Source organism: Trichosurus vulpecula, chromosome 9 (assembly GCF_011100635.1).
Source record: "Trichosurus vulpecula isolate mTriVul1 chromosome 9, mTriVul1.pri, whole genome shotgun sequence".
NCBI classification, from domain to species: domain Eukaryota; kingdom Metazoa; phylum Chordata; class Mammalia; order Diprotodontia; family Phalangeridae; genus Trichosurus; species Trichosurus vulpecula.
The window spans coordinates 38368266-38395508 of record NC_050581.1 but is presented as its reverse complement, the minus strand read 5'-3'; the positions used below and the strand labels follow the sequence as shown (position 1 = coordinate 38395508).

The 27243-nt window shown below is 40.9% G+C and overlaps 1 protein-coding gene across 1 annotated transcript; it reads right to left on the bottom strand.

The window, feature by feature from the left end:
• Positions 1-6362: 6362 nt before the first annotated feature.
• DMRT3 (doublesex and mab-3 related transcription factor 3) lies at positions 6363-27063 on the bottom strand. Its single transcript, XM_036737444.1, has 2 exons — positions 26559-27063; positions 6363-7330 (listed from the first exon to the last, which is right to left on the bottom strand). The coding sequence occupies exons 1-2, from the start codon at positions 27061-27063 to the stop codon at positions 6363-6365; spliced, it is 1473 nt and encodes a 490-aa protein (XP_036593339.1).
• Positions 27064-27243: the final 180 nt, after the last annotated feature.

The following is a 27243-nucleotide window of genomic DNA, read 5'->3' as shown; positions in this document are numbered from 1 at the left end:
GCCACAAAACAACCAAGAATTGTTGCAGAACCAGAACTAGAACCCAAGTTTTCTTATTCCTACCCCCAATGCCCTTTCCATAAGAACACATCGCTTTTCAATTCTACTGATTTTTTTTCAGAATCACAGTGGAGCTCTGGCCTTAACCACATAGTCATCTTGGGCAAACTCCCTAGAATCAATTACTAAGTTGGTGCTTTTTTATCTGATCCGATTATGTATCATTCATGCAAAAAAAAAATACATGCTACTGTGGGAATGTTAAAAGTATAATGTTGAATTAGCCCATCAGGAAGAGAAACAAAAGCCTCTTCAGAGAATTCTATGTCCTCCAGGATTGAGGTTTAGGCAGGATTCATTTAGAAATAATTTTTCCCCCAGTAATGACAATATTCACTAGCACATAAGAAATGAAATTGAAGAATTGATCTTACTCTTCAAATACAGCATAGCTTAGATATTAAAATTAACATATAAATTTAGCATCAATCTTATTTTTGACTCATGTCTTCTGAGTAAATGCCCATAAAGAATGAATCACTGAAACAGGATTCAGGAGAATCGAATTCATTTTTTAAAAGTGTCAGTTCAGATACAAACAGTCCCTGTTTTCCAGGCACCCGACAAATGTTCCCATGATGCTCCTAGGGACTTGTCAGTAGGGCAAGCTTAGAGCCTTGAAGGCCTCTCCGCCGAAGAGAAAGCACAGTAAGAATATTTTTTCTTCATCCTGACTGCCACTCCAACGTCCTCTCCCTTTGTTTGTAATACCATTTAAGTCACTTAGCCTGTCTGCCTCAGTTTCTTCATCTGTAAAATAAGGATATTAATAGCACCTATTCCCTAAGGTTGTATGAGGATATAAATAAGATAGTATTTGTCAAGTTTCAAGTTTTGCAAACCTTAAAACATTATATAAATGCTAGCTGTTATTATTATCACATTGTTAGCATTTGAAAGCAAAAAGCTCTTTGCCAAGACAAACTGGCCCAAAAGCATAGAACCCCTTAAGTTTTGCTACAGGTAGTTTTGTTACCCTCTTAAATTTTGCTCTACTCTGTCAACCCCTCTTTGGATTTCTATGCAATATAATAAGTTTTTGTACTGCCTTAGTATGTACAAAAAGCTCCTTACAGCAAAGAGCCCTGTGAAATAGCATTGAATGTGTTTATTTCCATTTTACAGATGAGAAAATTGAGACATCAAGAGGTTGTGACCAGCTCGACTTCACACAGCTGTAAAATTTAAGAGCTGAGACTCAAACCTAAGCCTCCAAATCCCGCACTCTCTGCAATACCCATCGCTCACCCTTTGTCTTGGCTACCATCGTGTGACTAATAAGTGCTTCCCTTCTGAATGCACCCCAGCTTATTCTTCTTTATTCTCCCATTTTTTTCATCTTATAGAGTATGAAGTTTTCTTAAGGTTCAGAAATCAGACAAAAACTCTTCACAGGTGTCCTTAGGAACCTTAGAAGGAGGGAACAATGGGCAGCCCCAACAATCTCATAAGCCTATTAGGGATAATTAGGCTTCACAACTCTCCCTGTGGGAGAGAGAGGGAAATTTTAACCCAAAGAAATAGTTATGCATTGAGGGCTGGAGATGAGGAAGGGAAATAGGAGCATTGTATAGGCTGTTATCCAGCCATTGACTGTCATTTCCAATATCCTTCCAATAAATGGCTCACTTGTAATCAGCATGGATGGCTTAGCTGCTCAGGACACAGATTGCTAAAGGGTATTTACTTTTCTGCTGATGGGGGAAGGGAGTTAAATCTTTTCTTTGAAGCACTTATAAAATCTCTACCTCTTCACTCATGCTAAGTCTAAGGAGGAAGAGTAAGGAAATGATAATAAGGGAAACTACCTAGGGAAGAAAGCATTATTGATAAGTAACAACCCACAGTTATATTAAACTTTGCTAACAGCAACCCTATAAGCTAGGATCATGAAAGCATTGTTATCTGCACTTTACGTATGAGTACACTGAAGCTCGAAAGGTTAAGTGAACTTGGCCATGATCACATACAGCTAGTGTGGGGGTCCAGCTGAGACATGAGCTCACATCTTCTGATTTCAAGGATGGCACTCCTTCCACTATACCATGTTGCCTCTCAATACATCCCCATTCCCCCAGCAGCCCTGATAACAAAGCTTTCACTGTATTTTTAATAGAAAGGGGGGGATCCTCATTTGCAGAGATAAGTGACACTAGGAATTCATTTGCATTCATTCTAGGAATCTAGAGAAGACTGCAGCTGAAACCATGAGGCAGTGTCCATACCCAAATGAAAAGTGAAAAAATTGCAGTCATCCAGATGCCTCCTCCACCCAATGTGAAATGCCTACACATATGGAAACAGATCAGTGACATCATTTTTCATTTCCCATGAACAGGTTGGACAGCCATATCATTGAGTTATTTCTCCTCTCTAAGCTTCATTTTCCTTATCTGTAAAATGAGGGGGTTGAACTAATCATCTCTCAAGTCCAGCTCTAACATTCTAAGATTCTGTGGGGGAGAACCATCAATTGAAAACACGCACAAGCAGGGACCAGGGGAGATGTTCCTTCTACATGGCCTCAACACACCTTCATCTAAGTAGAGGTATGTAGAGCCAAGATGGAATCAAAGAGGTTCTGCTCCCTCTGGACTGAGGCTGAGTGTTAGAGCTACCAGCATAGAGGTACTAGAACTCTAAAATCTTTATTCTTTCACATGGATCTCATTTCCTTTAATGGAATGAGTGAGAAATGTTTTCCTTTGGTCAATTAAATATTGAGATTAAAGATATACACGAGGTGACCACTAATCAGTTGTTTCTCCAACAGCTTAATGATAGTCAATCAGATTGACCATGTATTGATCCAAATCCACTTTTAAAGGAAGACAGATGCAACAATTTGTTTTTCAATCCAGTATAATTTGTCTCAGAGCAGGGGTTCTTAAACTTGGTGTCATGGATTCTTTTGTCAGTCTGGTGAAATATATTATGGACCCATCATAATATTGTTTTTAATAAACTAAGATATATAAGATTACAAATTAAATCAATCATATTGAAATAAATTACCATAAAAAATTTTAAACAAGTTCACAAACCCTATGACTGAGAAGAATACAAGTTTAGAAGCCTTATGACTGAGAAATATATCCATTCTACATTTTTATACCTTTAAATACCTGTAGCTAATTCTTGGTCCATCATTAAAGTTTCATATTAAAGAAATATGTGCAAATTCTTTAAAGCAGAAAACTAATTCCCTTTCACATAGGTATGCCCCTGGCATATTCATTTTGCAGGTAGGCCCAGAAATTAGCCAAAGATATAGGAAAACTCTCTTTCCTATTGACAGTGCTTCACAGTTTGGACTAGATGGCCTCTAAAGTGCTTTACAATTCTAAAATTCAGTGAATCTGAGATATTTAGCAGCTACACAAAACATCTGGAATTTTGGTCATTAGGATGTGGTCCAAGTGAACTTGCACATTAATACACTCATATTATGTTCAGAATAAAGAACAATATTTGCCTTTCAACTTTCAGGAGTAGATATGTGTCTTAGTTAAATGGAACAATTCATTGAGAGCATTAGAGCAAGCAGTTAGGTCTTTCATTTATTTTCTCGAGGATTTCTCGTTTCAAAGGTGTCCAACAGGAAAGAGTTCCTTGTTTGTTCTAAATATTTCTTTTCCATAAGTAGTGTTATGCAAGCAACATAATAAAGAACCATACTTCTTGAACCTGAAGGGAATTCTCTGACTGCCTTCCATTCCACCTCTGGTCAACTGTATATGGGCTCATACTGAATCCATCACCATATCCTAACAAGGGTGACACTGCTTCCTACTATACTATGCTACCTCCTTCAGCAGTCCTGATAACAAAGCTTTTACCATATTTTGAAGAGAAAGAGAAAAAATCCTTATTTGCAGAGCTAGAAACAGAGACCCTGATAGGATTTTGCCCTGCTCCAGGGCCACCTTTATGTTAACAGGTTTCATGGGGTCTGTGAGTTTGGATAGGAAAAAATATTTTACTTTATTTCCACTAACCTCTAACTGAAATTTAGCATTTTCCTCAATTGTTCAAAAACATTATTCCAAGAAGGGTCCATGGGTTTCACCAATTTACCAAAAGGGTCCATGACACCCCCAAAAAATTTAAAACCCCTGATCTAAAAGACGGAAAGAGTAGGCAAAAGAATCTGTTGGTATGGGCTTAGCCAAACATAATTTCTTGAAAATTCCATTTTTAAAATATCTGGATAGTCAAGGTTTCATACCTACACATTCTCCAATATTCAGATATACAAATGGAGCTGTGATCTCACCAATGTAGGTATTCCCTCCAATAGTGCAGATCACCACCCATCCATGCCTTCCCATCCAATCTTCCTGGAAGTTCACCATGGGATACTACCCAACATGGTGGGCGCCTTCCTCATATATATGAATACACACATACACACACACACACACACACACACACGCAAGTAAACAATTTTTCAGTGTGGCAAACTTTTATAGTCCTGAAACTGAGGTACTGGGCTAATCTCATGGCTCCATGGCTCTACCAAATATAAACAGTTCCAGACAATATCATGATGTAGTAAAAAGACATTAGACATATTGTCAGAAGCTCTAGGTTTGAGGCTTTGCAACTTACTGCCTGTGACCTTGGGCAAATCTATTTCTTTCTCTGGACCTTAGTTCACTCATCCATAAAGGAGCCTAGGCTAGATCAGGAGTTCTTAACCTGGGTTCTGTGAACTTTTTAAATATTTTGATAACTATATTTCAATATAATTTTAATAGAATTCTTTTGTAACTCAATGCATTTTATTTTATGCACTTAAAAATGTTATTCTGAAAAGAGGTCCATAGGCTTCATCAGACTGCTAAAGGGGTCCATCACCCACAAAAAAGTGAAGGACTCCTGGACTAATGACCTAAGATATCTTGGAACTCAGCTTTCTGAGTCTGTGTCCTGTTTGGTTGGTCTGTGGCTTGAGTTATGGACAAACCCACTTGTAAAGAATGAGTTGCTTGATTTGTAAGGGATTCCCTTTAACAAACCCAATCAGTCAACAAGCATTTATTAAGTGCCTATTGTGGTAGGGGAAACCATGTGTATATACTTTGTACCTAGGAGACTCTAAATTAGTCATTTTTGGTGGAAGGAAAAAGGGAAGGAAGGAAGGAAGGAAGGAAGGAAGGAAGGAAGGAAGGAAGGAAGGAAGGAAGGAAGGAAGGAAGGAAGGAAGGAAGGAAAGGAGGGAAGGAAGAATGGAGGGAGGGAGGGAAGTAGGGAGGGAGTGGGAAGGAGGAAGGAAGGAAGGAAGGAAGGAAGGAAGGAAGGAAGGAAGGAAGGAAGGAAGGAAAGGAGGGAAGGAAGAATGGAGGGAGGGAGGGAAGTAGGGAGGGAGTGGGAAGGAGGAAGGAAGGAAGAGAATTCTAATTCTCTGCTTTTCTTAGTGTAGCCCTCAACTGTTCTTCATAATTTCCAGGCAATATCTCACTGAATTCAGACTAGCATTCATTCCCTTCCCTATGTTGTTAGCTGGGCATGACCTTTAAACCAACTTCCTATCTTTAAAGATGTACTTCCCACAGGGATAAATGACATAAACCGAGATCATCTCCTTAGTTTATTTTTTTCTAGAGTCCTTAGCATGCTACATTAACCTGACAATGCTTAATCTTGTGTTCATTTCACAATACATTTCATGCAATCCACAGCTTTAATTGGTTTTACATCGACATTACACATGTTTCGATCTAGCCATGTGAAAAGAATAATTCTTAATAGTGTTTGTCTCTAAAAAGTGTCCAAAGCTTAAATTAGCACATAAGCAGTTAACTCTATTCTCAAGTGCAGTCTCTCTTTTAAAAGCAAGAACGATTTTTTAGCATAAGAATATAATGTTCCTGTTAAGTCCATTTGTGACTGAACCACTTCCTTTCCGTGCCTTATGTCCTGAGGAATCCTCTCTTACAAAATTGCATTCAAGTATATTATTTAATTTAACATTCCAGGTTGTCTGAGTTAAGGGAAAATGGGACTTTCCATCCCATCTAAATCTTCCACAGTGCCAGCTTTCCCATGCCTATTCTTACTTAGCATTAGAATCTCCTTTACAATCAACATTTAGCACTAAAGCCACAGAATATAGCTTTTTGGCATTTTCCAGTGAAGTGCAAGAAATTAAATAAATTATGTTTTTATTGCTAAGGTATAGTATCAAGCAAAGTCACATAATTAAAGGAGCGTTGGACAGTAAGCTTCCCTCTTCATGGCGCCCAAGAGTTCAAACGCATTGTAAATACCATTTGGTTAATCACCTGTCAGGCACCACTTTAGGAGGACGTATTGAGTATTCTAGAGTCTGAGGAATCAGACCTTTCATCATAGTCATCCTCTGTGTAAATAGGCTGCTTTGACACAATCGGACATCCATCATCGGGGATTGAGATCCGAGGATCTTCGGGCGTGCGAGTGGGGAGGACGGGAGAACTGCGGAAGACGCCGGTAGAGTTACTGGAGAAGGGACTGACGTACTGAGACCTCAGCTGGTACTGTTGCTGCAGAGTCATGGTGTTCCACAAGGTGACATCATTGGGCAGAAAGGGGCTGGACTGATTTCTTGCCAAAGTATTTCTCAGCATCAGGGGATACCGGGGCGGCTGGGGAAAGGGGTGCTGCAATGGGACCGCCAAAGGATTGGGCACTACATTGCTAGAATCGGTGGAAAACCTCAGTGTGTCAGGAACTCTAAAGGCAGACCCCACAGACCACTTCGAAGAGGAGATAGGGTAGGAACTCAACGTGTGCTCAAAAATGTGCCCGTTGGAAGGCAAAACGAGGCTTTCCGACTCAGCAGAAGTTCGGTCCCCTCCAGTGACTGACGACCTGCTGGATAAGAGGACCTCTACTGCACTCACTAGGTCGCCCCCGCAGCCCTTCAGGATCAGCTCAAGCACTGTTGGCTTCTGGTTGGGGAATATTTTTTTTAACACTTCCAAGGGCGGCCTGTTGGCCTTCAGGCTAAAAGGCAGAGAGACAGTTCCCGATGGGCCTTCAATCAGGAGGTGATTTTGCTCAGAATGGTACTTGGGACTATCGGGCCGGCTCTCTGTGGTGCTGCCATTTTTCTGAATGGCATAGCCACCTTCATCCACTGACACGATTTCTGGGCTCTCTGGGGTGAAGCAATTTTTACTTTTTGTCACATCTGGGGAGCTCCTCTGGTCTGTGTCTTTGTCACTGTAGACTTCTGAAGTATTGTCGGCCGCACTGCTGTCCCCTAGGCGCTCTTCAGTCATATCTGAAAAGCAGAGAACAGCTGGGTTAATCTTTTCCTGATGATGTTAAAGAGAAACAGACGTGCCTGATGCAAGGTTTTTTTATGGCTAGGATGGACTTCCCTAATTTTCTTGGAAAGGTAAACTCAACTAGAATGGTTCAGTAAACACTAACAGAATAAAAAAAAAATTGGCCCAAAGTGACAACAGATAGTTAGATACCCCCAAGCAGAGACCAAAATTCAGGTTTCCCTCTCTCTGTGATAGGCATCCCCAGAAGTCTTCCCGCTCTGGATAGAATAGCTACATGATGTGTAAAGAAGAAATTGATCCATATAACCAGCAACTCAATCCACGAAGGCAGTTCTTCTGGTTTCCAAGGGAGTGGTGGTACAGGAAGATAAACTATAAAGGTTATAGACCAGGGCAAGGCAAGAAAATGAGCATAAGCTGACCTACTCTTTTTTGTTTCCAACATGAGGTTCTCAGCAATAACCCTGTAACATAATGGGCTAGTTTAGTGTTAACATGCCCAAAGAAAATACATTAAGAATACATAATACAAATTTCCTCAAGGCAGCTGTGGTGTACCTGTAAGAACTCTGGTCTTAGCATCAGAAGAAGTAGGATGTCAAGTCTAAGAGCTGACCCTTACTAGCCAGGTAAGTCAAGTTCATAGGATCATGAGTAGCATAGATAGCACATGGATCTAGAACTGGAACCGAAACTGAAACTGATGCAAGATTTTTTTTTTATGGTTAGGATGGCCTTTCCCTACTTTTGTTGGAAAGGTAAACACAACTAGATGGGATATGGTTCAGTAAACACTAATAGAATAAAATAAAATTTGACCCAGAGTGACATCAGATAGTTAGATACCCCCAATCTGAGAGCCAAAATTCAGGAGGTCTTATGAGGAAACTGAGACACAGAGAAGAGATTCCCCCACCGGAGTAAGTGGCAGAGGTGGGGTCCTGGGACTCCAAGTCAGTGCTTTCAGTTTTCTCATCTACAAAATGGAGATAATACTTGTCCAATCTACCCCCACAAGGTTGTTGTGGAGGAAATGATTTGTAAATCTTAAGGTCCTGTAGAAATGTGATGTGTTTTCTCCAATAGTGCTTTTGCCTCAATGACTTCCCTGTGAAACTGGTCACTTGCTACGAATTTCTGTTTATAGCTTTTTCCAACTGATTGGATCTTTGTATTTGCACAGTGGCTCAGCAAAACATGTTGCCATGAGTTAATATTGTAACCAATAAACAAGTGCTTTTAACCAGAAAAAAATTAGAAATGTGATGTTATTCAATCTACATCAAGCTATCGTGGGTACTGGTTAGCAGAATGCTTCATTAGGTTCTAAAATGTAAAATATTAGCTAATATAATCCTATAGAAGGAAATAGAGGGAGGTCTGAGGTTTACCGAAACCTTTCTTGGGTAGCCTCTCAAGCTACTTGCAAAAATCATTTGCATACAATAAGAATTAGAGAGCAAGTAAAATTAGGCTAGGAATGATGGAAGGGGGTCAGTTGGTTTCTTAATTAAAAAAAAAGTTGAAACCATATAAAAACATTTCAAATTATTAATAAGTATAGATATGCAAACTAAAGCGACTCAAGATTCCACCTCAGATTTGATGAAATTGACAAATGTTGGATGGGCTGTGTGGGAAAGTAGGCACACCAGTGCACTGTTGGAAGAATTGCTCCAGCAATTCTGGAAAGTAATTTGAAATTATGCCCCCTAAGTCACTAAGCTATGCATATATCCTCTGACCCAGCAATACCACTTCTAGGCATATACTCCAAAGAGATTAAAGAAATAGGAAAAGGACTCATATGTGCAAAAATATTTAGAGCAGATCTTGTAACAGTAGCAAAAAAATAGAAATTAACAAGGTGCCCACCTATTGGGGAACAGTTAAACAAATTATGGCGTGGAAATGTAATGGAATATTATTGTGCTATAAAAATTATAAAAAGGACAATTATAGAGGAAATGCAGCCCTCTCTGAAGTGATGCAAAGTATACATTATAAAGAAATTTAAAGACACTATATAAAGACATCATAAAGAAAAACAACTTTGAAAATTCTGATAAATATATTAAAAAACCCAGATTCCAGAAGACTGAAGGGAAAGGAGACAACCCTTCTCCTGAGAGAGAGGTAATAGACTTAAAATGTGGAATGAAACATACATTTTGTGGCATGGCCGATATGGGAAATTGTTTTGCTTGTCTATGCATATTTGTTACACAGGTTTAAATTTTCTCTTTTTGTCATCGTTGGTCAGTGACAGGAAAGAGAGAAAATAAATGCTTGTTGATTGACTTTTTAAAAAAGAAAACGAAGTTGAGGAAAACACTTTGAAAATTGGACATCATTCTATAAATGCGAGCTATTATTACTGTCATTGGAAGCATGTTGGATCGATTGCCAGACTTGGGAGTCGGAAAGGCCTCGGTTCAAACCCCACATCTGACACTGACTAGCTGTGTGACGTCAAGCAAGCCACTTCTCTAAGGTTCAGGCAATGCTCTCAAGTTCGAAATTATAGATAAATTGTAATCTACAGAAGTGGAAGAACTCCCAGCACAGACAGGGGCTTGCCATAATGACAGAAGTAATACTAGCTGTAGGAGCAGCCCTAGTAGTGGTAAGAAAAACATTTTGTGTTCACCTTTTTCAATAAAGTTTGGATAGAAATGGTCCCGAATAAGCCACTATCGTGATATTATTATTTTAAACTTAACGTTCTGTGAATTCTTGCACAGATGGCTAATTTTGGTATATTTTGAATAAAAATATTAAGATCAAGCTCGTCCTCCGGAGGGGCTCTGAAGCCATCTCTGATAATAATGCCAGTAACAGACAGAATGACAGAGACGATGTGTATATCGGTCTGTTCACAACTGATTTTTTCTGTGGGTAGGCATTTTTTTTTTATTTTTCCAATTTATAATCTTGAAGACTTGCCCAAAACATTGACAACGCTTGCCCAGGGTCACATAATTTTTGGATCAGAAAAACACAGCAAGAAAATGGCTAATAGGATGTCAAAACCCAAGATAAGTAGGGGAAGAGCAAAAGAGAACTAGAGTAGAAAATGAAGAGAAAATATTTGGATGAAGATGAATGGAAGCAGAAAAAGAGGCTATCATGTCAAGAGAGTCTGGAAACAAAAACCCAAGAGATGATGCATTTGGTAAATAAATCACAAGTCTGGGATAGAGACATAATATAGTAAGGATAGGGAGGGGGAGCTTCGATTATTTTTAGTTTTAATTAATTTACTTATTTTTAGTTTTCACCATTCACAACTGATTTTGATCTCCTCTCTTAGGTCTCCATATTTCTATATGCCTACATATATACATACACATATAGGACAAATATTATTATTATTATATCCTTCTCATCTTTATGTTGGATGAAATTCAGATAAAATAGGCCATAGGACAAGTCACGGTCCTACCACTGTCTTTCATCTTTACTATTCAATGAACAGTTGCACAAGAGTGCATAAAGTGATTGATATTCACAATTGAGTGAAAGTATTGGGATGCAAGGTCATTACTGTTGTAGATGTCACCATTATTGGCCTACATCATAATATCCTGAAGAACGAGTATCTTCTTATGAAAGGATATATGTTAATTAAACAATTGTGTCAATTATTCAAGGGCCACAGGATAGTGATACTGTAAGAATAATGATAATAATTGACATTTAAAAAGAGTAGGGCAGCTAGGTGGCACAGTGGATAGAGCACCAGACTTGGAGTCAAGAAGACTCATCTTCATAAGTTCAAATCCAGCCTCAGACACTTACTAGCTGTATGACCCTGGGCAAGTCACTTAACCTTGTTTGCCTTAGCTCCTCATCTGTAAAATAAGCTGCAAAAGGAAATGGCAAACCACTCCAGTATCTTTGCCAAGAAAACCTCCAAATGGGGTCATGAAGAGTCAGACAGAACTGAAACATGGGAGAGATTTAAAGCTTGAAGTGTCCTTTGCAAATATTACCTGATTTGAACATAAGATGACTTTTTGTAAATTGTTCTGTAACAATTTGTGGAAAACACAAAAGCATTTTTTTCAATTTACACTGAAAAGTACAACGGAAGGAGTGGAGGGCCTGAGTCTGAATCCTAGCTCTGTTTCTTAACTATTACATGACCTTATGCTAGTTACTTAACCTCTCAGGAATTCAGTATCTTCGCTTCTAAAATGATGGAGTTGGATAAAATTGCCTCTGAGGTCCCTTTCCAATCTGAATCTGTGATTGTAAGAGTCTCATCAAAGCTATTATTGGCTTATAAAGAAACCCTCAACAGGAGTAAATCAGTTGCGGTGTATTAAAATAGTAGCCAAGTTAATACTATCAAATAATTCCAAAGAGCAAAAGGCACAATCTTCTCTAGGAAAACTATTAGAAAGGAGAAGCTGTGATTGGCTTGTTTACAATAACACACTATGACTGTCTTTTATGCTGAAAGAGTGCTTTTTTTTGAAAGTCATCTTCAACTACAGAAAAAATATTAGAGCCTATTGAAAGGCAACATGACATACAGAATAGAGAGTTGGCTTAGAACCAGGAAGACCTGGGTTGAAGTCCTGATACATATGGACTGTGGGTCCCTAACCTCTTGGTGCCCCCATTCAATTCTCCAAGGCTATAAGTTGCAGAAGAGTTGCTGATCTGCATTAATAAAAAGGGTTTCCACACTAGGAGTTCCCTATTCCAATTAGATCATGTTACACAAAAAATTAGAACATACTAAATATGAATTGGAACATGGTAGCTATGATGATATACCATCAAAAACCAAGGGCAACCCTCTCTTTATCCACTGTGGCATGCTGCCTTTCTCATGATGTAAATATAAATATAATTAAATAAAGATATAAATATTTACACAATAAAATTTCATTAAAGCACTCCCTTTTATAAGTTCACATATTTTGTGCTCATTTCTTGGGTTTAAATCCTGCCTCAGATACTTATCAGCAACGTGACCAAGTCATTTAATGTCTCTGAGCCTCAGTTTCCCATCTGTAAAATGAAAGGGTTGGATTTGATGGCATTTAACATTTCTTCAAGTTCTAAATTCTATGATCTTATGATCCCATAACTATTAATGTTCTCCCAGTACGGGACTTACCTAAGTATGATTTTTAAATCCAACAGTCCCTTATAAAACACAACGGAAGGAGATATATGCTGCATATATGAATCTACCATCTCTGACATTGATTCTGCGTTCCATGATGCTATGTTCCTAGTCCACAAGAGCATGCCTTCACAATAAAAATCCAATACACGTACTCATCCCAAAACAAATTTCAGAAAAAAACTGGTTAGATACATAAAAGCCAAGATTGTAATGGTGATCTCCTTGGCTGCTCAATCACAAACAGATCTAGGGTTCGAGGGTTCTAGGAGTGGCTTTGGTACATTCAGTGTGTAAAACAAATTGGTAAAAAGGCCTGACATTTACCATTCCATGGGAGGACCCTCATAAGTTGGTGTTCCCACTAACGGCTAATACAGTATTTGAATTCAGTGTCCTTGTTTCAAAAAGAAAAAAAAAGTCTACATTCTTAATCATCTGTGTATAATTTCCATTTTCAGGAGTCCTAACTCTCTACATGAAATGAAAGAGCTATTTACCATATTGCTGTCATATTTAACACAGGAGAGCCCTGATGATGTCCTAGGACCATACTGAAATGAGCCTGAGATATCTAAGGGACACAGTGAATAGAGCGTCAGGCCTGGAAACAGGAAAACCTGAATTCAAATCTCAACTCAGACACTCACTACATATATGACCCTGGGCAAGTCATTTAACCTGTTTGTCTCAGCTTCCTCGACTGTAAAATGAGGATTTAAACAGCATCTTCATCACAGGGTTGGTATGAGGATCAATGATACGTAGTATTTGTAAAGCACTTAGCAGACTGCCTGGAACAAAGTAGGTTCTCTATACATGCTTATACCTATCTCCCTACACCCAGCACCAGATGTGACCTCTGCTCATTGGAATTTGGAGGGAGGAGAATCAAGTACCCCATACATTCCTCAGGTAACTATGTAAATGTAAACTTTATCAAAATTCCCCATACATGGGAGGCAATTTTCTTATTTAACCGTGGTGGCGGTTGTTTAATTGTTTCAGTCACGTCTGACACTTTGTGACCCTATTTGGGTCACAGGAGTGGTTTGCCATTTCCTTCCCCAGTTTATTTTACAGATGAGAAAACTGAGGCAAACAAGGTTAACTGACTTGCTCAGGGTCACACAGCTAGTAAGTATCTGAGGCCAAATCTGAACTCAGGTCTTCCTGGCCTGGCTCTCTATCCACTATACCATCAACTGTAGCCTTCCTACTATTATCATCAACAACAAATATTTGAGTACTCGCTATGTGTAGGATGCATGACCCTTGACCTCAAGCAGTTTACAATCTGGTTAGGGAAAGGAGAGATGGAGGGGTCCTTGGTATAAGGAAAAGAGCATTGAGTCTATGGTCAAAGGAACTGGGTTCAAACTCTACCTCTGACATTTACTACCTGTATGATCTAGAGCAGGCCATCGGGCCTCAGTTTCCTCCTCTGGAGAATGAAAGTTATGTCCTAAAGGACTTTTGAAATCCCTTTCAGCTCCAGGTCTATAAGCCCAGAAAACCCTAAAGTGCTCACCAAAATATAGAGCACCATGTTGTTTTGGAGGGCAGGGGGGATTTAATGCAGAATTTGAAACTGGAGGACCCAGATCCAAATCCTGGTTTTGTCTCTGATCTATATGACCTTGGCTAAGTCACTCAACCCCTTTATTCTTCAACATCCTTTTATATAAAATTAAGAAGTTAGAGTAGATGGCCACAAAGTTTCCAGCTCTAAATCTATGATCCTAAGTACCAAACAAACTGTATATATCATAAGAGCAGGAAGAATTTAGAGAAGCCTGAGATGATTCTTCCTATAGAAAGAAGCAAAGATTTTTTTCTTAGAAAAGTATAAGAACAATGAAGGAGGTTAAAGTTCAGCTAGTTGTGTTTTTTTTAAGAGTTCCTAAGAAAAATATGTGTTTTTTTCTTTCTTATGTAAATCGCTCATGTGGAAAGAAAGTTTGAGAAAAAATTTACCTACAAATTCATTGTTTTCCATGGAAAATTTCAACAAACATTCTCCCCACACACCCCAACCCTGTCTCCACACACTGAAAAAAAGAAGTTAAGTTTAGAAAATATTATGCAAATGGGAAGTAAATACCTGTATTTTACTAGAATTCTATCTGAAACTTCATCTGAATGTTATAATGTATGTATATACCCTCCAAGGAAATGGAGCTATTCTTAAAGATTGTAAAAGCTGTACCCCAGATGTAGAAAAGTATGAGCATGATTGTACACCTATAACATATATCAGGTTTTTTAACTTCTCAGGGACGGGGGAGGGCAAAAGAAAGAGGGTGGGATAAAATTTGGAATTCAAAACTTTTTAAATATGTTAAAAATTGCTTTTACATGTAATTGAGGGGGAAATGAAATATTGTTAAAGAAAAGGATGAGCGACATTAGCAGGATAACAGCATTTTCCATTTTTGCCCCACATATTTTCTTTGAGTTCTGTAGGTTAGTAAACAGGGGAATAAGCACCTCTATGCACAAATATATCAAGCTGCCTTCTGAGTTCCTTTTTTTAAAAGTTTAAAAGTCATTCTTTATCCACAGAGATGATATTGCTGCTGTGTTCAGTGGAGCATAGCCTTTCAGATGTTTTTCAAATAGTGGTGATGGGTTTGTGTTGATCCATCCACATTCTCTCATCTGGTCTCCCTTGAGACTAAGGACATATAATTGCAACACAGCTGACCAGTGTTAAGGTTGCAGCCAACAGTTATGAAACTGCAACTGAGTTCCATGGACTTGACAAGCTCAAATCCCCTGTATTTGAACCAGTTGAGCTTGAGTTATCTATAGAATTAAGAGAATTACATAGGAAATTGACAGGGCACTCTTAGGGAATCCCTCTAGATATTTCACATCCTAGGATGCCTCTATAAATTCCACCAGGTAAGCCCAGGCATATGAAATACCCATAAAACCCCAAGGCTGTTGATGCCTTGATGTTGGGGTGGGGAAGGTGGAATATTTGAACAGAACAAAATCAGCCCTGAAATTATACTCTTTCACCAAGGATGACTGCTACCCTAGACATTCATTCCTGATGGGTTAACACTTCAAGAATACTGTCTCACTGCACATTTGCTGCATTATGAGAGACAGAATGGTCTAAGAGATAGAGAGCTGCTTTTGAAAACCAGGAATATCTGGGTTTAAGTCCTGCTTTTTTAACATACTGATTGTGTGCTGACCTGCATTAGTAAATGGAATTTCCTCACTTGGGAGTTCCCTGTGACAATGAAATCACAGGTTCAGTCTCTACTTCCGTTTGCTATGCTACAATGCCTAATATCTGTGCTATCATTGTGCCTAAACCAAATGCACATTAAATTATTCTCTTGTAAATATTATAAGTAATTTCAGCATTAACTTTCAGGATGTAGTGACAGAAAATTGAATAAAACATTTAAATCAAATTTCTTGATTTCCACTGAAGTTTTTCTTAAGTAAACTCCCTGGGTTAGGGACCTCATAGAAATCATTTTAGCTTTAAAAATCTTCTGGATTTCATTCAGCACAAAGGTTGAGATGAGAGCAATCAATGGGTATAAATTTAAAAATTAAAAATTAGTAAAATGGAAATAAAAACCATGATGACAAAAGGAGAGGAGTGAAGATTAAATTGGCAGCCCTATTGTACCTATAGAAAAGGTATTCTGTCTTTGAAGGAAAAATGAAAAAAACAACAGTCTGAACTCCAAATCTTCTCTCCATACAACACTACACATCTAGCTACTTTAAAATAGCCTGACTTTTGACTGAATCCTTCATTTTAAGTCTAAATGTTTTTCATTGTCCAAATGATGACACATTGGCCTTTTGATAGATATAGATTTGTAAGGGAAATGTGCACATAGATCTTCCTTTAAAGGTAAACTTTTACTGAGGATAATACTTTATATGCCTTGTTTCCAACCTGTTAAAGCTTTATAAAATAGGTAAATAGATGTGCCCCAAACCAGTCTCCACCTACAAGGCTATTTGACTAAGAAAACAACAAAAAACCCAGCCACACCAAATGACTGCGTCAGGTTACAGTTTGTAAAACTCAAACTTTCTTCAGAGGATTTTTCCTGCTTTAAACCTCAAACCAAAAAAAAAAAAAACCTTGCTGGTATTTTTTTTATAATTGTTTCAAGGTGTTCATTTCAACCATCTTGAAAAAGTCCAGAGCATATTTACAATAAATTCTCCATTTATATGCATGAACAGGAATTTCTCTACCACAAAATGCAGTATTTTTATGTCCTATATTCCATCAAGTCTATACAAACATGCCACCTTTTAAGTTCCAAAGGAAAATGCAAACATACAGGTACATACAATAATGTTCCTTCACTCAAAAGTCAATGGCCTTTTTTCTCCTTGAAATCATATCAAGCAGCTTAAAATGCATATTGTACTTTCCTCCTCACTTGAACACTCCTCTCAACAGGAGTTCATTTAAAAACAACAACACCCCTGCACATGCATGTCTAGCGGGGATCAATCGGGTGCAACAGACAAAATGGGGTTTTTAGCAGTAGAACTCCCTAGCCTGACTTCAAATAGAAGCTCAGTCCTTGTTAGGCTTTTTTTCTTTTTGATAACAAGAATCACTATGGGAAATAAGCCTCATATTAGAGGTACTATAGGAGCTGGCCTTGGAGCCACTGAGACCTGAGTTTAGTTCCAAATTCTGATACATACTGTGTTACTCTAAACAAGTCACAGTGCTCAAGGGAATTCTTTAAGACAAAGATTCTTAACTTAGGGACTGTGGATTTATTGTTGGGTTTTTTAAAACATATGTTTGTAAATACATTTCAATATAAATGCAATGCCCATGTATTTTATTTTATACATTTAAGAACATTATTCTGAGAAGGGGTCCATAGGATTCACTAGACTGCCAAGGGGACCCATGATCCAAAAAAAAAAAAGCTAAGAACCGCTGTTAGAAGACCACTAGTTGCAGAGAAGATGGTGAGCTGCACTTGTTAGGGAAAGCTTCCTCATTGGGAAGTTCCCTACATCAGTGAAATCACTGGTCCAGTCCCTATCACCTATCCTAATCTTTCCAGAAGATGAGAACAACTATCCAAGAGAAAATGAAAAGTAAACAGTTCTCATTCCTTTTTTATGTTATTATAAGAATAGCAGCCTTGGTGAATTTTAAAGGAAAGGATGGCTCCTGACACCCAATATTGACTAATGACCCAGCCAAGGAATGGCTTGGAATAACAGACCTTGGAAAATCCCAAACACAGTGCATTCCCAGTCATGCTGCTCAAAAGTTAAATTCCAGTGTCTGTCCTCTCTTCCTTTAATCTGAAAGAGACATTTTTCAATGAGCAGCAATTAAGGGCGGGCAGGGAGAAGTACTGAAGAACCTATCTAATCATCAGAAAAATTCAGAGCTGTCTTTTTTTCCTTCCACTTTCTAGTTAGTTTCTTATTTGCTGTCACTTTTCCAGTAAGAGAAATATGATGTCTGCCCTTAATTCAGTAGCCAGGCTTTGCCCCCCTGCAAGTAAATTTCACCTGGTATAGACTAGAGATATGAGGTGATTTTTAAACCCTCTACAGCATCATTTTTAATGGGCAGTTCTACTGATGCAATCAATTTTATTATTGCTATCACCTCAAAAAACAGCTTCCAGTTGAATGGCCAATCTTGTTCCACTAAAAAAAACTGAGGAAAAGGAAGAAACAGAAAGACAGGAAGAGAGATAATGTAAGAGAGAAAAGGATATAAAAGAAATGAGGAGTAGAATGGGGAGGGGAGGGAGGGAAGGGGGAGGGGAGGGGAGGGGAGGGGAGGGAAGGGAAGGGAAGGGAAGGGAAGGGAAGGGAAGGGAAGGGAAGGGAAGGGAAGGGAAGGGAAGGGAAGGGAAGGGAAGGGAAGGGAAGACAGTGGATTTTGAAGAGCTATGTGGAAGGAGTATTAGACATGTTTCTTGGCCCAGAGAACAGGACTTGGAACAATGGGCGAAGATTAGAAAGAGGGAGCTTTACAATTGATGTAAGGCAGTGAGGTGACACAGTGAATAGAATGCTGGACCTGGAATCAAGAAGACTTGAGTTCAAATCCAATCTCTGACACTTACTGGTTGCAAGACCCTAAGCAAATCACCCAACCTGTTTACCACAGTTTCCTCATCTGTAAATTGGGGATAATAATGATAATGACATCGACCTCCTAAAGGTGCTGTGAGAATAAAATAAGTTAATTTTTGTAAAGCACTTTGCAAACCTTAAAGAGAGATGTGTGTGTAAAGATATACATACACACATATGTGTAAGTTTGCATGTGTATGTATGTATGCACCCGCTAGCTTTTACTAAGAGAACTATCTAAAAGCCAAATGAAGTCCGAGCAGCTTAGTGGGTTCCTCCCTCACTAACGAGAAGTCAATAACCAGTCTACGATAGTCACTTGTCAACGTTGTAGAAGGGATTCTTGTGCTGATTTGTATTGGGCAAGATGATCTTTGAAGAGCTTTCCAATTCTGAGATTCTGTGCGATTAGGAAGGGAGAAAACAAGGAGAAAAATATCAACAAAGGAAAGAAAAGAAGAAAAAAAAAGGAAGGGAGGGAGAACCGAAGACAAATGGCTCTCTCCTGGGGCTACTTCCTCCTCCCCATCTATGAAGAAGTGCAACATTTCCAGAAAGGGGCTGCGAGTGCTCCGATGAAAGTGATTTATGAAGATTTACTTCTTTTCCCCCTGTAAAGCTGTTAGTAGAAAGTGCTGACTGGCTGGCAGGGAAGAATTTCTCATCAATGCTCTTTGATTGTATTTTGCAAACAAAATGCCTGTTGCTTGGTAACATTTCACTTGAGCCTGACCTTCCCCGAAAGTTATTGCTATCAGATTCGATTTACACTGTCCTCCTGTGATTACTGTAATCTTTTAAACCGAGGAGTTCATCTATCAGGAGAAAGAAAAGTTGGGTATATGAGTCAATAGCAATGCTATCCGCCAGATTTATAGCCTGCTGCGAAGGGGCGGGGGCGGGCGGGGGGTGGATTTATTTCTGTTTCTCTTTCCCGGATAGGAGTAGAACCAGAGTTTCTAAGATACAGGAAATTCGCTCTTCTTTCTTCTTCTCCTTCTCCAACTCATCCCCTATTCTCTGCAGTGTGAGAACAGGCTCCTTGATAGCATTTCTCCCCGCCCCCCCTCCATCTTGCTATAACACCAAAGTGATGGTGGGGTGGGGAGGAGAATTGTGGGGTGAAGACGAGCAACTCACACTCAGCGTGTTCTGAGAAGTTGTGGTTACAAGACGAGCCCCTCTATTTCAGTGGGATGGCTCAGCAATCGAAATTCAGGAAAGAGTTTATTACAAGGGGAAGGATATATTTGTAAATGAAGATGGTGAAAAGAAAAGCCGAAAGAGAGGAAGAGAGAAAGAAAAAGAGAAAGAGAGGAAAAGAAAGAAGAAAGGAAGGAAAGAAACAAACGAAGGAAGGAAGAAACGAAGGAAGGAAGGAAGGAAGGAAGGGAGGAAAGAAGGAAGGAAAGAAGGAAAGAAGGAAGGAAGGAAGGAAGAAAGGAAGGAAGGAAAGGGAGGGAGGGAGGAAGGAAGGAAGGAAAGGGGGGAGGGAGGAAGGAAAGAAAGAAAGAAAGAAAGAAAGAAAGAAAGAAAGAAAGAAAGAAAGAAAGAAAGAAAGAAAGAAAGAAAGAAAGAAAGAAAGAAAGAAAGGAAGAAAGATAGATTCCGGTAGGGTAGCGGAACCGAGTTGAAGGCGGGGGAAGAGTATCTCTTCAGCAAGTGGGTGCAGCTTCTCCATAAATGCAATGTCCTGCCACTCCACCCCAACACACACGCATACGCTGAACCAGACTGAGGAACCCAGATACCTGGGACAAGAAAGAAAAAATGGAGGGAGAAAGGGAGGACTATCATAAGTGGCAAAATTGCTTCAGCTTTGAGTGACCTTGCCTCCAACTCCCATAGATAGAAAAGATTATTCTAACCCCAAGTGATGCAGAAGGCAGCTCTGAACGCGCGGCTCTGACTTCCCCCACCTACTTACAGCAGAGATCCGGGTATCCTATCCCCTCACCCCATAGCCAGATCCCGCAGGAACCAAGATTTCCGGAGAGACAACAGCCAACCCATCCTCAGTCTGGCAAGCCATCCACACTTTGGTGCGGTGAGAAAAGAAAAGCCCTGGACTTGAATTCAGCAGACCTGGGCTTGGGGGGTTGTGTCCTTATTTTTCTGCTACCTAGCAGCGTTTTAACTCCGTGAGAACCATATCTCCTCCGGGAGTCACTTTCTCCTCAAGTTCTAAAACATCATCTTCACTACTTACTTACAGAAGTGATGTGTGAAAAACACTAAATTAACACTAATTGTTACTTATTCAACAAACATTTATAAAGTGATTCTCAAACTCGAGGGGCTGGGAATACGAAGAAAACCCGAAAAATCTTTGCCCTTAAAAAAACTTACATTCTACAACTGTGTATGTTTGGATATAGATGTGTTTATCTAAAGCGACATAGAAAATACATACATACGGATATGAATGTAAAGACCTGGGTCCAAGTTCCATTCTCTGCCACCCTGGACAAGTCACTTAAACTCTTGGTGCTCCAAACAACTCTCTAAAACTATAGAGGTGTCTATCTGCATTGGTATCCAATTAAATTAAATTGGTGTCCAATTACATCCAATTAAATCGCAGGTTCCATCCCTTATCGATCAAGATTTAGCTCTAGCCAGATTTTGGCATGGTGATTAGAGATTCAGCCTCTGAGTCAGGAAGTCCTGAGTTCAAATCCTACCTCTGCCAAATACTGGCTGTTGCTTTAGGCAAGTAAGGACCTCAGTGCCCCAGGGAATTCTCTAAAACTATTAGATTGCACTATCTGATACAAGTTGGAGAGTTCCTTATACCAATGGTCCCCTCCAACATAAACAAAAAAGGATACAGACACACCTATCTCTTTTCTCTTGGGTTTACCAAAAAGATATGTATAGAGTTTGTGTTATATCTGGTTCCTCTTGAGCAGCTATGTGGTAGTGCTTTGAAAGGAATGATGATATCAATAGTAAAGGAAAATCTATACCTACCCTGTATATGACTCCTCTCCAAATATTTTTAAAGCTTAATTTTTAAAAATTCAAATTCTCTTCCCCATTTTCCTGTTCTCCTAAATTACCTGGAAGGTTGGTTTCACCTATCAGTACCCATAATAACTGATTTTAATCTGCAGATGCCATACTCTAAGAAAGCTCCTCCCTTCCACCAAAAAAGGAGGGGAGGTTGTATATTTCTGAGGTTCAAAGATCAAGCACAGAGAGTAGAAAGAAAACCACTCTCTGTTATTTGGTCCTCTTCTTTCCTTAATCTCACAAACACACAAGAGGAAACCTTTTCACAGAGATAGAAACCTTCCCTCACCCAATTTTTTTAAGAAACTCCACTGCACCACGCAGATCAGCTTTTTAAATATTTCTTTCCATTTTGAGGAATTTTATTTCCCAAATGTTCTTAAAGAATCTGTGTGTGTGTGTCTGTGTCTCTGTCTCTGTCTGTCTCTCTCCCTCCTTCCCTCCCTCCCTCATTCATTCTCTCTCTCTCTCTCTCTCTGTCTCTCTCTCTCTTCTATGTCTCTGTTTATCTTGGCCTCTATGACTTTCTTGCTCTCTGTGTAAAACTGTACAAGTTAAGAGGGAATTCAAATAGATCTCCCCATCTTCTCCACTCCAGAGTTCTTCCTTCTCTCCTAGAGAAGGGATGTGGGAGCTGCCTAATTCAGACAAGATAATGGGGGTAACACAGAGGAATGTGTAACCTCAGCATCTCACCTTAACCAACTCTGACCCTTATCTTTGCTTGCCTCCTGACACCAAATCCTGAATGGCTGGCTCAGCTGGTTGAGTTTGTTCATTCAGACACACTAACAGCTGGTTTTTAAGAGATCTGTGAAAAGCTTTTTCTTTCTTTAAATTCAAAAAAAATATATTATATTTTACTTGTGGGTGAGGAGGGTGGGACGAATTGGAAGTTAAAGGGCAGGAGATTAAGTCAAATAAGTTTCTATCCTGAGCTCATGAATCTTTAACTCTGTCAAAATGTAGTAATTCAAAAATAACAAAAAGTAGGATCATGCAATATTAGAGCTGCAAGAGACGTTAAAGATCTAGATCCAAATCTCTCGTTTTTGCTGATAAAAATGAAGACCTGAAGAGACTTACATAAGGCCACATAACTGGCAGATCCAGAACCCAGGTCCCCAACTCCCAGTCCAAGACATTTTTCACTCTACGTTGCCTCTGAAGAGCAAGAGGAAGAGTAGAAAATGGCTCACGCTTCGTGGGAAAAATGAAAAGCAAAAAGAATGCCTATATCTGGAGCCTGACGAGAATATTAAAATTATCCATTTAACCATCTAGCCAGCACCAAACATAAAGCTTTGAAGATAACAAACCTTGAAAAACGCTTGCTGAATTGAATAATAAACCACAGCGGAAGGGGTACCCAAAGTACTACTGGTTGTATTACAAGCAGCAATACCTCTATGTGATCTCGGAGGTAGAATTAAGGGAAGAAGTCTCTTCTGGCTACAGAAATGGGGTTTGGCACAGAGGGAATACAGCCATTGAACTGGGAGACTTTTCTTCGGTGGTGCCCTGCAAATGTAGTCTTTTAACAGCCTTGCGCCTTTCTCAAGGAATTGGAGCGGGGGGAGAGACTCAATGTGTTTGTTCGCTTGCATTTGTATCTGATAGGGGAAAAAAAAATGCTTCTTCCCCCACAGCTGTTCGTTCTCTTTCTAGGGATCCTTTGCCCTGAAAAAAGGACAACTGGGTCTTTGACTCTGGGAGCTGGAAAGGAAGGAAGTAGCAGGAGAAATTTACATGACCTACAAAAGCATATGATATCCTGTGTATCTGTTTGTGGAAAATCTAGCATGTAACTTTATATACTGTTCTGCTATGTTATAAAGATGCCCATGCATATATCAAATGAGTTCATCGCATATATGTACATCATAGCTGTAGACCTAGTTCACAGAAAGATAGATATGAATATATAAGCATATAATGGGCATATAGCACATAAGGATATAGCAGATATGGCCTCTCTGAAAAGACACAGGTCTGGTACATATACAGATGCACACATGTAGCTATATGTGCATATTGCATCTCTTTGTATGATAAATATCACAACAAATATTTTTATCTTGGCATTTCTCTCTGACATATGCCTCAGTCTGGCTTTGTGTATGAAAAAGAGGCCAGAGAATTCATATTCTGATAAGCATAGTAGGAAAGCTTCCTCTTTACTCCCCAGTTTTTTCAGAACTTAGCAAGGGCAGCAGATGGAAAGACTAAAACCAAAGATGTGAAAATGTAAACGCAGTAGTATGACGGTTCAGATGGAAACCAACTCGTTCCTGTCATTATGAAGAATTGTTCAAACAGTCCAACCTACTTCTCAAGCCTTCCTCCCAGGGACACGCAAACAATTACACTTATTGTAGTCACTCTCCACTTCAGAATTTTGACCCTTACTTCTTAGGTTAACTTTGTTAGTCTGGGAGGAAAGGGGGCATGGGGAAGGAGAAACTAAATCGAGTTTTGATTTATTTAGACTGATACTTTTTCTAGAATAATTTAGACTGAGTCCCATAAATTATGTTACTGTAGCTGTTGCTACTTTCTTTCCTGGTTTTTGCTTTTCAATTTTGTACGAAGGTGAGGCTCTTAGAAGCAGTTCCTCTGATCGAAAAAGTCCTCCCCGAGTTTAAAGGGAGTCAATGTGGCATAGTGGGAAGAAAAATGAATTTAGCAGACACGGATTTAAGTCCTGCTTTAGCCACAAACTGCCCATACCCTGGAGAGTTCATTTCCCTTCCTTGGGCCTTGATTTCCTTCTGGGTTAAAATAAAAGGAGTAGTTAAGACTAAATGATTCCAGCTCCATCAAATCCATATTCTAAATTGAACACAGGGAATCCCGATATAAGGAAGAAGATCAGACATCGAGGTGGGTTTGTAGATCACCAGAACCTGCACTCCTTAAGGGAAGATGGGTCTCAGTTACTTCTCACAGTCAGGGCTGAATTCAAAGGGAGATAAACATTAATTCCCAGAGAGGTGGATTGTTGCTCTGGCCTGAGGGTTACTGAGCTAGGGAACCATGAAAATGAAAGGCTAAGGGAAGTTATCACTCAAATGTAATTTCTGTGTCCTGGGCCTTTCAAACTCTCCTGCTTCTTCAAACCAGCAGTAAAACCATCTTTGACCAGAAAAAAATAGAAATATTATCCATAGACAGAGTTAAATTCAAGTCGTTAACTTGGTGAAATGCAACGGTACTGTCCAGTACTAAATACCTTTGGAAAATCTCTGATGAATTTCCCACTCCTTTGTTCATAAAATGATTGGTCCAGTCCCTCAAACAAACTGACTTTAGGCCAAAATGGTTCTTTGCTGTGTGATGAAGTAGAACTTGACCTTTAACACCTGCTCAGTATCTATCCAAGTCAGGACCTGCCTCCAAGGTAATGTTATGTGACAGCCCCTTCTAGGCCCAGTTACGGTGCTGTTGTGTTGTGCTGATAGTTGTGTGGGGGGAGTAAGGAGCAGCAAGTATAGCGCTGGGTTCCCGAGAGCTTAGAGGGCCTTATGATTTCCCCTCCCCAATCCCAGTACAACCCACAGGCATCTCTGAATCTTTTGTTTCCTAGGGCACACCAATTCCTGGAACGCATCCGTTTTTTTCTTGTCCCATATTTTGTCCCAGCGTTCGGAAGACAAGACCTTATGCACAAACTCAAAGCCAGGAAGTAGCAGAAGCTTAAAAAAAAATCAAAAAAAGACTTCACAGACTTTCATCCTGATCTCTGTGAAGAAAAAGAAGCTCGGAGAGGCATTTGGAGAGGCATGAGCAGGGCCGCTGTATGGGGAACCCAGGATGTGCCAAAAGTGAACTCGCAGTCGGGAGAAACCGAACTCAACCACGATAATTACCCTTCCTTTCTGGAAGTGAGGAGGGAGGAAGTGGGAGAAAAGAAAGAGACCATTACAAGGATTTGATCCTTCCTCTCTATCCCCTGTCCCTTCTCTTCGTTCCCTCTACCTTTGCAGCCCCAGGCCACTCGCCAGGACCATCAAGCCTATCGAGTAAATTTCTTTGCTCAGTTTAATATATTAAAAAGCCATCTTCTTCCTGGAAGACCTCGAGAGATGAGAGATGTCAAGGGAGTATATCGAAGAGACTCTAGCCTTTCTGTAGGTGGCTACTTCCTCCCCTCCCCCGCCCCCAAGGAGATTCGTTCTTCTTCTGGCTGTCCACGTCCTTGTCTTTCTCACCCTCACTGCTCCCCACGCCACACTACGGAGAGACCCTACCTGGTCCCTAATGCCATCGCTCCCGAGTTTATATGGTCTCCCGATAATTCTGGGTTCCAGAAACCCCGCATGGAAAGGTTCTGGGTTTGCTGAGGCTTCTATCCTAGTCTCCAAGAGTGTTCGAAAGAGCTACGCCTTCAAGACTCCTCAAACCCCTTCCATGCCCTTGATCCCACTCATCCCTGCTAACAGTACTGGCCCTAAACCGGCCTCTTTCCATTTGTCCCAACGCCTTAAAACCGAGACTTCGTCCGAAGGCAAAAAGCCCGCTAGGGCCCTGAATTGTACGTGGTGGGGTTTTGTGTGCCGCCTCTTTTCTTTATTTTAAAGTCGCCTCTTTGTTTTTATATGCCTGAGAAAGGCTGTCAAGGAGCCAGACATCTTGGCGGCTGATCCTGCTAGGGTTTGAGAACAGGGGGCGCCTCTTGTCCAGGCTCCAGGTGGTTAGGGTCTGGCCGGAGTTGCAGAGTTTCAAACTTTCTCTTCCCCACTCAGCAGCACCGGATCTAAGGGGACGGGAGCGGAGGAAGCAAGCCCCACTCTCCGAGAAGACGAGCGAGCTGTGTCAATTACACCCCCGCCCCACCCAAGCCAACGCAGCCCACCCGGAGACTGGCCCCCAAAGTCCTTCAATTTCCCTCTTCTCGGCGCACGCGCCCGCGGCCACGCACCCTCAGCCCGCTCTGTGCTTACCTGCCTTGGAGAGCTGCCCCTGCAGCCCGGACCCAGGTTGCGGCTCCGAGGCCCAGCGCAGGGCGGCAGCGGCGGCGGCCAGCTCCGCCGGACGGGGCGGCTGCGGCGGCGGCTGCGGAGGCTGCGGCTGCTGCGGAGGCGGCGGCTGCTGCTGCGGAGGCGGCGGCTGCTGCTGCGGAGGGGCCGCGACGCTATCGCCGGGCGGCGGGGGCGGGGGTCCCGGGAGAGCCCGCAGCGAGTCCGGGATGAGGCTCTCCAGGCTCTCGTTGGCCTGCTGCCGGCGGAGCGCCACCTGCGCGGCCATGACCCGCTGCCGCTCGATGATGAGGATGCACTTCTCGCAGGTGCAGTCCTTGAAGCGGCAGTAGCGCTTGTGGCCCTTGAGCCAGGACAGCACGCCGTGGTTGCGGCAGCGGGCGCACTTGGGCGTGCGCTGCAGGGGCGCCCGCGGCGGCTGCGACACTGGGCCGCCCATGTACAGGTATGGGGAGCCGTAGCCGTTCATGCCCCTGGGCTCCCGGGGGAGCTGGCAGTCTGGAAGTGGTGGGGGTGGTGCAGGGGGTACCGGAGGCGGGCAGGGACGGGAGGAGTCCTAAGAGGCAACTCCGGGCGCTCCGGGGCCCTGCTGCGCCCCCCGCGCCCGGGGTGGACGCTCGCCCCCTCGCCTCTCCCCTAGCCCACCTAG

Coding starts and splice junctions, on each gene's coding strand:
- DMRT3 (XM_036737444.1), bottom strand. CDS start 27,063: ATGAACGGCTACGGCTCCCCATACCTGTACATGGGCGGCCCAGTGTCG. Junction 7,331..26,558: donor GGGGCAGCTCTCCAAGGCAG/GTAAGCACAGAG, acceptor TCTGCTTTTCAG/ATATGACTGAAGAGCGCCTA.